Raw genomic sequence first — 12328 nt, 5'->3', positions numbered from 1 at the left:
TGCCCACTCCTCCATGCAGAATTCTTTCAGCTGTGCGATGTTTGAGGGGTTTCTTGCATGCACAGCTCGTTTCAAATCCCCCCACAACATCTCGATGGGATTTAGATCCGGGCTTTGACTTGGCCATTCCAGAAACCTCCTTTCTTTCTTTTCAGCCATTCCTTGGTGGATTTACTGGTATGTTTAGGGTCCTTGTCATGTTGCAAGGTCCACCTTCGGTTGAGCTTCAACTTTCTGACAGATGGCCTCACATTATCCTCAAGCACCCTCTGGTACAATGAAGAATTTATAGTGGATTCTATGATGGTGAGCTGCCCAGGCCCTGATGCAGCAAAGCTGCCCAAAACCATAATATTTCCACCACCGTGCTTTACAGTTGGTATCAGGTTCTTGTGGTCAAATGCTGCCTTTGGTTTTCGCCAAACATGTCTTCTGGTACTGTGGCCAAATAGCTCTACCTTTGACTCATCTGTCCAGGGCACATTGTTCCAGAAGTGCTGGTCTTTGCCTTGGTCACGGAGCTCACAGAACGGGACCGCCGAGTGTGTGGTCTGGGCTGTTTTTCATGGTTTGGGCTAGGTCGCTTTGTTCCGGTGAAGGGAAATCTTAACGCTGCAGCATTCCCATAATGCACATAATGCATTCTAGACGATTGTGTGCTTCCAACATTGTGGCAACAGTTTGGGGAAGGCCTTTTCCTGTTTCAGCATGACAACGACGCGGTGCATAAAAGGAGGTCCATCCAGAAATGGTTTGTCGAGATCAGTGTGGAACAACTTGACTGGCCTGCACAGAGCTTTGACCTCAACCTCATCGAACACCTTTGGGATGAATTGGAACGCCGACTGCGAGCCAGGCTTAGTCACCCAACATCAGTGCCCGACCCCACTAATGCTCTTGTGGCTGAATGGAAGCAAATCCTCATAGCAATGTTCCAACATCTAGTGGAAGACCTCCCCAGAAGAGTGAAGGCTGTTATAGCAGCAAAGGGGGGACTAACTCCATATTAATGCCCATGATTTTTGAATGAGATCTTCGCCGGGCACATACAGGTGTGATGTTCGGGTGTCCACATACTTTGGCCATGTAGTGTATATATTTGACTCCTGTTCCACTCTTGGTGACATTCATCCTGTATAATTGGCCATTCCATTAGCCCTCTGACGCCATGCAAATATTTTGGATTTTTTTGACTGAAACAACTTTGGATGTCTTCCCCAAATGGCGATCAATAGTTTTGCAAAATAATTTTTTTTGAGGCAACAAGGGGCGTTCAGAAAGTTTATAACGTAGCCGATTGATTGGAATTGTAGCGTGTACGGCCCCCACTCCCCAAACACGCATCCCTGTGTGAGTGGGTGCCAGGAGTCAATATCCCACATGCAGCTGGCTTAATGTTACATTGGTATGATGCACCTCTGTCCTTGCATGTATAGACAGACATGCACGATTAGCCAAACAAAGGGATTACCAAAAAATAATTTATTTTCCTCCACGGGTTTTCAATTATATGGATCGGTCAACATGGGAAATATGGCAGAAACAAGACACAAACGTGTGAACTTACAAATAAGTTAGAAAGCCGATAATCACTGCTCACATTTCTAGTTCTAAATGTTGTTCTTGTTCCATTTTGACGCATTTGAAAGCTTTACAAAATCTATTTTAGCGATTGAATAATGTTTCTTTGCCGCTGACGATTCTTCACCTTCGGCCTATTATATCTTTCTGCAGATGGAATGGTTTTAGTGTTGGCTTAGAAAATAAGTAGTTTGAGAAACAGACAAAAGTGGACTTGTGTTTTCTGTAGATTCACCCGTCCCTCCCTCTCCCCCACCCGTTTCTTTCTTTTTTGAAACTTGCTGAGAGTTTGTAGTAGTTCGCTCGCTGTAAGGGGAAAATGCATATATATTTTAACAGGGGTGTCATGTAGGTTCGATTGCGTTTCAGCTATCAGCTATAGCATTGTGTTTGCAGTTTTTTAATCCCGATGTTACACTATTTTTGTATCGATAAATTTTGATCCTGCCCTCCATCTTAAATGGCTTTCCAAAACAGCTTATCGTTGGACACTCTTCCCCCATCTCCCGCCCAGTTCTTTCATCGCGGTCACTCTTCCCTCTTCCTTTGGCCCATTAATGCTTTTCACCACTTTGGAGAAAGGAAATAATAGTTGCGGCATTGTGTTGTGCTTTGATCAGGAAAGAGGGCAACCGGTGGCTGTATTCTGTCAGGATTTATCCCGTTTCGGAACTGTGCTCGACTCGGCACAAAACAAGCAGCAAGAAGTTGAGGATAAGTGGAAGGAGGTAGAAGGAGAGTATACCATTAATTTTCTGACATGTGTTTTCAATAAAAATGGTTTCAACTGTTATTACTTGTTCATTGTCGCTGCACGTTATTCCAGTTTCAAACTGAAAATTAACAAAGCTGAAGCGAGGCATAGGTGGGAGATTATGTCTCCTACATATGACTGGCACACACAAATGCACACACACATGAGACTTTAAGTCGGCTTGTAGCTCCATAAGAAAAAACAAGTACAAAAAGTTTTAATTAAAACAAAAGCCGCGTCGATGTTACACAATGCCTAGATGCAGCTGTGCCTATAACGTCGATGTTATAGGCACAGGACATTCCTATTGATTCGATTACTTGATGTTATTAACGCACAGGTTGTAAACCTGGTGCGTTATAGCGTTTGCCTGGGAATTTCGGGCGCTCAAAAGTGAAGCTAGTTTCTGTCACCCATTTCTGTCGCTCATTTCTGTCGCTCATTTCTGTCGCTCAGATGTGTAAACATGACGTCATCAAATCTATATTTATAGGATAGGTTATAGGAGATATATATGTTATAGGATAGGAATATAGGACCCAAATGACCCAGAGGACCCAAATGACCCAGAGGACCCAAATGACCCAGAGGACCCAAATGACCCAAATGACCCAGAGGACCCAAATGACCCAGAGGACCCAGAGGACCCAAATGACCCAGAGGACCCAAATGACCCAAATGACCCAGAGGACCCAAATGACCCAGAGGACCCAAATGACCCAGAGGACCCAAATGACCCAGAGGACCCAAATGACCCAGAGGACCCAAATGACCCAGAGGACCCAAATGACCCAGAGGACCCAAATCACCCAGAGGACCCAAATGACCCAGAGGACCCAAATGACCCAGAGGACCCAAATGACCCAGAGGACCCAAATGACCCAAATGACCCAGAGGACCCAAATGACCCAGAGGACCCAAATGACCCAGAGGACCCAAATGACCCAGAGGACCCAAATGACCCAGAGGACCCAAATGACCCAAATGACCCAGAGGACCCAAATGACCCAGAGGACCCAGAGGACCCAAATGACCCAGAGGACCCAAATGACCCAGAGGACCCAAATGACCCAAATGACCCAGAGGACCCAAATGACCCAGAGGACCCAAATGACCCAGAGGACCCAAATGACCCAGAGGACCCAAATGACCCAGAGGACCCAAATGACCCAGAGGACCCAAATGACCCAAATGACCCAGAGGACCCAAATGACCCAGAGGACCCAAATGACCCAGAGGACCCAAATGACCCAAATGACCCAGAGGACCCAAATGACCCAGAGGACCCAAATGACCCAGAGGACCCAAATTCTATGTATGTTTCTATGATGATGTATGTTTTGGTGAAAGTACATAATGTGAATACTAGTAGCAATTTTACAAAAACCATGGCATAATTTCAAATCTTGACCCGAGATGATAATTATGCTACATCATAATTTCCATGTGCCAACCTGGGCGGAATCCAAGTGGATTCACTTGACTTGTTTTTGTGCAAAGTGAAAATATATCTCGGCAATTTCCCGTGTGTGGCGACGAATTTTTAATATATCTCGGCATTTTCCCGTCTGTTATTTCAGGCAGTGTATGACTGACCATGCCGCGATTAAAAAAAAAAAAAATCTCGGCAATTTCCCGTGTGTGGCGACACGTGAACGAAGCTATGCTCCTCTCTCCACATTATTGTGACGACGTATAAATTAAATATTTCATCGTGACGATTGTCATCAAATGGACGAATTTTAAATATATCTCGGCATTTTCCCCGTCTGTTATTTTGGGCGGTGTATGACTGACCATGCCGCGATTTAAACAAAATATATATATCTCGGCATTTTCCCGTCTTATTTCGGGCAGTGTATGACTGACCATGCCGCGATAAAAAAAAAAAAAATCTCAATGGACTTGAAGTTACAGGCCTTTGAGAATTCATTTCGTTCTATAAAGGGCAACTTTCATCGGATTTTCTTCCCGTTTTTTTTCAACCGAGTCTACAACTATGTTAGCGACTGTGAAAAATGAAATGATGTATCGAATTTGATTTGAAATAAAACTGTGAGAGAGGAAGACACCACGGGCCTACAAAACAGGCCTCAAAGCTATGCAAGTTAATAAAATGGTGGATATTTGTTTATATGAGGCCTCTCCCAGAATGGGTGGAGCTATGGTTCCCAGAATGGGTGGAGCTTTGAGGTTTTGTCTTCTCTGCAAGAACAAGAAGAAGAACAACAACAACAACAGCAGAGGGCACTCTATGACCAGCGTCTGCGACGCGGCTAAAAACTAAAAGCCTTTTACCAACTCTTGGGCCTATTTTTCATAACAAAGATATATAGTCGGTTGGATGATACATCTCCCACTTGGGGACTCAGTCTGTGCTAGTCTCCACAGATGCCCCATAAGCATCTCCCCTCTTCATGTGAACACATAGCATCCAGATATCTGAACTGGTTTGGAAACGGCATGCTATCGAGCAGGCCTCATATGTATTCGCAAATTGCGAATTCACATTTTGGTCTCGATTTTCGGTTTGAAGTTCTATTCTTGCCCAATTTGGCCCTTTCGACACTTGCTCTTTGTCATTTTGACAAAGAGTACCATCCATATTTGACAGTCTCGGGAAGAAAAAACATGTCTTTATTCTGAATTTCATCTGTCATCAGAGGTGTCGGATTCTGTATCCCTGTTGGAATATAAACGGGTAAGGGATGGAGGAGGCAAAAATGCAAATGCCGTCTTCTGTCATCGAGCCGACAAGCTGGGAGCAACAAATCACATTGATTGCCACATCTAATGCAATGCAAATGCTCTAATGGCACTGAGGTGCTCCATTTGAAACTGTTCAATATATGTAGACTAGTGGGGCACCCGTGGGAATCCCACGTGCATGGACATCTGACATTTGGACATCTTCATTTAATTTATATGCTGCTTATTCTCATATTAGGTTTTACAAAAATGGTTACTGGCAATTCATCAGATCCAGAAATTAAGTAATCTACACAATTTATTTACTTCACAGAACATGTGACCCCTCACTCCTCTGCACCCCACACTCTCTTCTCTCCATCCTCACTCCTCCCTCCTGTCCCATCTATCTCCTTCCCCATCCGTCCTCTCCAATCCCTCGATCCTCTCCAATCCCTCGATTCTCTCAAATCCCTCGATCCTCTCCAATCCCTCGATCCTCTCCAATCCCTCGATCCTCTCCAATCCCTCGATCCTCTCCAATCCCTCAACACTCCTCTCCAATCCCTCAACACTCCTCTCCAATCCCTCACTCCTCTCCTCTCCAATCCCTCACTCCTCTCCTCTCCAATCCCTCACTCCTCTCCTCTCCAATCCTTCCACACTCCTCTCCAATCCTTCCACACTCCTTTCCAATCCCTCAACACTCCTTTCCAATCCCTCAACACTCCTCTCCCATCCTTCCACACTCCTCTCCAATCCCTCACTCCTGTCCAACCACTCACTCTTGTCCAATCCCTCACTCCTGTCCAATCCCTTGCTCCTCTCTAATCCCTCACTCCTCTACAACCCCTCACTGTGCACACTGCACAGGGGAGAGCATGGCACACAGGGGAGAGGGGTAAAGGATCACATACAGGGGAAAGGAGGGAGCATAAGGTGAAAAGTGAAACTTCTACCTAAACTTGACTTGAGAAGATGGAGGGTGGAGAACCAGCCTTGACTCTTCTTCATTTTTAAACTTGGAAAGTATCGAAAACATTGCGCTTTACAAAGTAAAAATAGACTAAAACCAAACGTTATTCATAAATATTGTATTCCATAGTTGGTTTACATTATGTACATTTTTGAAGTACTGTATTGTTTAATTCCATGGTGGGAAAAGAGTTGACTCGACTTAAACAAAGTAATAATATAAATAATTAAGTCCTAGTAGGGAATGTTCTCTCGTCTCCTTCCCGGTCCCCACATCTCGTCCTACCAGACACATTCAAAATGGCTCTTAGAATACATTTAGCTGATTTTTCTCATCTTCAGCTGAAACGGAGACTTAAACCATCCTAGCGAATGTGAAAAATGAAATCAGATGGTGAATTAGAGTCGAGATAAAGCCGTGAAGGAGTCTCAATGGACTTTATGTTACAGGTCTTCATTGCATTTAAAATGCATTTTGTTCTATAAACGGTAACTTTCATCCAATTTTCTTCCCGTTGTTTTGTCCAAAAACCATCTTAGCGAGTGTGAAAAATGAAATCGGATCTCGAATTAGAGTTTAAATAAAACTGTGATCGAGAGAAACTGCGAGCCTATCAAAAGAGGCATCAAAGCTATGCAGAACAAACAAAATGGTGAAGATTTGTTTTTTGAAGCTCCTCCCAGCCTGGTGTTGGCTTAGCGGTTAGGATGCCAGCTTGGGATCCTGGGTTTGAATCCCGGTCGATCGTTGAATTAACACCAGGGGGGTTGACTCAGCCTGTCATCCTTCCGAGGTCGGCAAATTGAGTACCAGCTTGCTGGGATGAATGATCCCGGTGTGTACCCCGGTTTAGAATAGGTACACCGTATCCCTGCGCATCGTAAGAGCGTGACCAAGGGTTGGCGCCAGGAAGGGCACCCGGCCGTAAAAACATTGCCTCAAACAGGGAACCATTATTGTCATGGGGCCCGCAGGGCTAACTCCCGCTGTTGCAGGGAAAATGGCCTTAAAACGATCATTCATTATTTTCTCCCAGAACGGGTGAAGCCACTCCCATGGATAGACAACCTCACAGACAGACAACTCACCTATGCAGAATAGTATATAGATTTTTGATGCCTATGGTCCATAATAAAATTGTATTGGTGTCAAAGCCAGGGACCAATTACAAATTAATAGTATGATGCTCACAAGTCTTCTTCACAAGCACATGCTGCAGTGTTAGTCGTGGCTTCAGCACAAACTGCGGTTATGCACTGAGGTCGCAACTTCCATGAGAGCTTGTGGTGCCGGGTGTCATCAGCAATGGCTGCATGGCCCCGCCAACATGCTATTGGCAATGGAATATCTCGTTGTGGTTCAAGAAGTGCATTTCTTCAGATTTGAGACTGATAGCTTGCCCGTTGGTTGTGGAGATTCAGACTCAGCTGTTGTTGGGAAGTCTTCATCTTTGCCTTGTTTGCAACGGAACAAACTGTGTGTGATGTGTACATTCACATCATTGCTGTGTTATTTCTTGTCATACTTGGTAGATAATTGTGGAGCAGACACTCCACTCCGTGCCTTGTGTATCATAAACATTGCAGTTCCAAGCTTTTCCCATGGCATATGTTGCCAATCCCATTTCGAAGGTTTGACTTTTCTCAAAGAAAAGGCTACAAATGGAGTACCTTGTTTATCTAGCTCGACCGGAAGAGTACTTAGTTGACTTTTGTAAGTTGCGATTTGCTGAAAACACTTGAATTAGGCTTCGCATTATAAAGGGAGGCGCAAGGCGCTTCTCCCTTTTTATAAGGGATGGTTTCTCTGTATGCAACTTTAACATGGGGACTGAAAATACGTTTCTCGGCTTCTACTGGACCAAATCGGCTGCAAGTTTCAGAAGTAAATGCTTTGTCCGTTGAGGTAATATGTTCCAAATTTTAGCAACGTCCGTTTCCGCAGTCTTGAGTTTTATTTAGAAAACCCTCAAATTCACGTTGGTGTCCGTCCGTCCGTCCGCCCAAAATGTGTTGGCGCTCATATCTCAAAGGCTATACATTGAAACTTGCTGAAACTTGGAATATAGGAGGAACCCAGTAATGCTCTAGATATGTTCATATAAACGGGCGCAAATTTGATTCATACAACTACATGAAGAAGTAAATGTATTTTAACTGATATATGTAAGGTGCCCATTTATATGAACATTTCTAGAGCATTACTTGGTTCCTCCTAAGAACATAAGGGTAGTCCAGCATGCACACGAGATTTTTTTTGAATGTCCCTTATTTCTATTGTTTGGCATTTTCTACAAACTATGGAATGTCCCTTCTTTTCTATACTTTGCCACATGGCACATCCCATATAAAGGGGCCTTTTCTATGCCCTTGGCATTTTACCCAAGAATATTGTGTGGAGCCCATTTTAGATTCAATACAGAACATGAAAACTTGTGTGCACAGGTGCTGATTGGTTCAACAGCTGATCTCCGTCCTCATCAACGTTTTGACCCATTAAACTCGGTACCTGTCTGGTTTATTCAGTGAGTTGTATTCAGTTGATACTCCCATGCCCAGTCAATGACCAAGATGGTATCAGAATGCCAAATATTCTTCCCTAATATAGTGACGGTTGTTGCTGATGCGATGCACACTGTAGATTATGGCAGGAATTTAGAATTTGTCCAGACTACAAGCAGACAGTATCCTATTTTTTGAAAGACTATGGCGTCTTCAACATGAACCTTCGAATACTATCAGATGGGCACTCAGCTTGATGTTCCTCCTAATGAATGACACACATTGATGCGATGGACTGCGTGCAAAACACTCAGTTGACAGTTTATAGTGGGGTCGGGAATCCAACTCGGACGACGGCTCAAGGGCCAGTGCACAAGGGTCAGCCCATTCCCTCAATTATTCTCCACATACATTACACTTGTCTTTTATAAACAAAAGTCAAGGCCATGTTTGATGTACCTTCAACTGTATAAAAACCCGATGTGGCAATTTGATACATTTCTATTTTGGATAGGAGTATCTTGACCACAATTTGATGCAAGGATGGGTTGGTTGACATACCAGGTAGAGCAGCACCTCATTCATTTTTATTAACTCAACTGGACTAATGTCCAGTTGAGTTCATCACATACTGAACCCTCCGGCGTCCGTTTCCGTTAACTTTTCGACGTTAACACTCCAGCGTCCACAAATATCAACTGATTCTGATCAAACTTGACATGCAGCATCCTTACCCCAAGGACCAGGTTGGTATTACATTTCAGCCCGATCCGTTGAAAAATGGCGGACTTAGGCGACCATTTTGTTTTTGGTCATGAAAACGACGTTAACACTCTAGCGTCCACAAATATTAACAGATTTTGATCAAACTTAGAATGTTTAACCCTTACCACACAAGGTAGGTTGCTATTGCATTCCAACCCGATCCGTCACAAAATGGCCGCCATATTGTTCTCAGCTCCGAAACGACGTCAAGACTTTAACGTCCACAAATATTTATGGATTTTGATCAAACTTGGTTTTGTCCAGTCAGTTCAGTTGAGTTCTGCTTCCCTGGAAGCTCTAGTTTGTCACAGTATTATGAAACGACTTGGTAGCCAGATGGGAGCACCGAATGGGCCAACCCAGGGCATATACTCTTGTTGCTACAAAACTTGGAAATTGCCGAGTTATGGGTTGAATATGGTAGCATAATGCTCAGCATTATTAGGGTTCTGGCAGCTACCATTTCAAACCAGATTCCGCATAATAGTTAAGTGTCCGCTCCGAGTCTGCGAGGTCAGCGGTTGTTTTTTTGTTTTTTTGTATACAACATCGAGGCTCGTGTAAGAGCTAACGTTAATCAGAAAAAGACAAACACACATAAAACATAAGATAAAGGGAGCGGGACACAAGATGGGGAGAGAGGGAAGCACACAAGTACAACATTTGAGAGCAGGGAGATCTGTGGGAGGGAGAGGGCTTGGGGGGGGGGGGGGAAGGGGCTTGGGGGAGGCGCATGGGAAGGGGGCGTGGGGGAAGGAGGCATGGGAAGGGGGGGGGTAGGTGGGAGGAGGCATGGGAAGAGGGGTGGGTGGAAGGAGGCATGGGAAGAGGGGGGGGTGGGATGACGCATGGGAAGGGGGGGTAGGCGGGTGGGAGAGGCATAAAACACATGGACACTGCTAGGACTTCCAGGAAAGAAGTCGGAATTTCAAAAAAATGGATGTGGGGTGAATTAACGGGGGTAGAAAAGATCATGGTTTTCGATGGGGGAAGACAAGAGATGGTGGTGAACAGCTGTTTTAAAGACCTGGAGGGAGGAGTGGGATTGAAGGGAGTGAGGGAGTTTGTTCCAGAGGCGGGAGAAAAGAGGAATGAAAGAGTGAAGGTGAGCAGAGAGTTTTGATTTTGGCAGTTTAACCATAAGAGGGTTGCAGGCAGATCTTGTGTGTCCTGTAGGAATATTTGGGGGACAGAGCACAGAGAGAGCTGGGGAGCAAGGCCGGAGAGCAGTCGGTAGAAGTCGGTTGAAACCTAAACCGGCCAAGTCGTACCAAAGCATAAAACATGGCATCAATGCTACCCAGAGTGCTCTGGGAAGTGACGTCACTTCCTTCAAACTCTGGTTGTTGAAACTTAATCCAATGTTGTCTCAGTGTTTGTCTATGCGTGATATCTGTGTGCTTCTCTGAGCATTAGGCTATGTAAACATTTCTATTTGATTGGTGACCCTTCATTGTCAAATTCACGACAATGCCTCTCGGGGAACCTTTTGGGCGACTTCAAATCTCTTTGCCAGGTTCCAGACATTTGTCAGCACTGATAAAGCGCCACCCCCAAAATAGGGGAACACTTTTCTTTTAGAAGTTGCTGTGCCTCACAAGTCGGGCAGAAATGTATGAATTAATTAGGTTAAAGAAAAAAAACTGCTTTCAATAGCGACGATACCATCTATTATTTCTTAAGAGGGTCAGTTACAGGTGCAGCAAATCATGTTTAATGAGTGAAAACATAATTTTAACATACAGAACACAGGCCTTGCCATTGGTTCTACCATGGGCAGTGAGGACCCCATTATTTTTACATATACAAAGGGCTGATTCCAGCTTGACTTGTGAATTTTATCAAAATCTAAATGTCGAAGAGTAATATTTAGCACGTACCTAGGGAAAGCAACAGTTGTATTTCCCGTGGTGGTTTGCCTGACCTGTCTTGCATCTCAATTGATTATTTCTTATGGACTCGGGATAAAAGGAAACCTACTGCCAGGTGTGCCATGCAATGGCAGAGAAAACGATGAGGAAAATGGCAACAGAAATAAAGCAAACGGCAGGAAGCATCACGTCTTCTGTCCCTGGAACGACACAGACGTTTGAAAAGGTGAGACCGTCCACGTCCTATGTTGCTTGTGCCGCACGCATGACCAAGTGTGACGCAGTTTGAATGTGACATCTATTTTTGTGCTTTAATCGGAGTTTCAAGAGGGATATCGATTGTCTATTTCTTGTGAGATTTTTTTTTCCTTCCCTTGTTTTTCTTCCTTTTTCTTCTCGTCCATTGGGACAAAGAGGCCATCTACATGTTATGAATGTCGGGGTGGGGGGAGGTTGTGGAAGGCAGGGAGGTTGGGGAAGAAAATGGAGAGGACGATGCATAGATCAGCTGAGGAGTCACCATTTTTTTTTTTTTTTTTTTTTTTTTTTTTTTTTTACATAACATAGACAAAGAAATGCACAACACCAAAGAAACTTTAAGGGAGGAACACTATGCTCCAACTCTCCCACATTTGGGCAATTTTCATGTTCTCCAAAACCAAAGAAAGCGTGAATTGCATAAACTGCGTGTGAAAATGAAAAGTTTTTTTTCCTTTTTTTGACGAGCTGGACAAGGTCAAGGTCATCATGAATTCATTCCTGATGGGCAAACAGTGATGTAAATTACATTGCACAAGTATGTTTGGAAATGTTCACAGGATAGGATGCAATTCCCAGGCATGTAAAGTAATAGACAAATGGCCATCAAAACAATGGGCCCTGCAAACGTAACAATGCATTCTGTTGAAACACTCTGTTGTCCACACGCCATTTTATAGTCACTGAATCTTGTTTAAAATTTTTAATAGGATCTAAGCTTTGTAGTGGAGCTGTCACAGACACACACACAAACATGACACACACACACACACACACACACACACACACACACACACACACACACACACACACGACTGTTAGACGAGACAAAAACAGCCACTGAGTCTGGTTTCTTATCGGCTATGTTTCAGGCTGTACCATGGCCCATTGGTCGATAACCTGTGAACCAGTGATGGGATTCTGACCAAATTTG

The 12328-nt window shown here is 44.1% G+C and overlaps 1 protein-coding gene across 6 annotated transcripts in view; it reads right to left on the bottom strand.

Moving 5' to 3' along the window:
* Positions 1-10963: 10963 nt before the first annotated feature.
* Positions 10964-12328, bottom strand: part of LOC137428660 (uncharacterized) — a 43333-nt gene continuing 41968 nt past the window's right edge. For 2 of the 6 annotated variants that reach the window (XM_068118565.2, XM_078777925.1), the window contains exon 12: positions 10964-11557. In XM_068118565.2, the coding sequence (XP_067974666.2) occupies positions 11480-11557 (78 nt within the window). In that variant the 3' untranslated portion in view covers positions 10964-11479. Of the gene's footprint in view, positions 11896-12328 lie in introns of all 6 variants that reach the window. The other 4 variants (XM_078777924.1, XM_078777927.1, XM_078777923.1 and 1 more) reach the window with 2 other exon arrangements.

This window comes from Myxine glutinosa, chromosome 5 (assembly GCF_964187855.1).
Source record: "Myxine glutinosa chromosome 5, kmMyxGlut1.1, whole genome shotgun sequence".
NCBI classification, from domain to species: Eukaryota; Metazoa; Chordata; class Myxini; order Myxiniformes; family Myxinidae; genus Myxine; species Myxine glutinosa.
The sequence above is the reverse complement of the archived record's forward strand: the minus strand, read 5'-3'. Positions and strand labels throughout refer to the sequence as shown.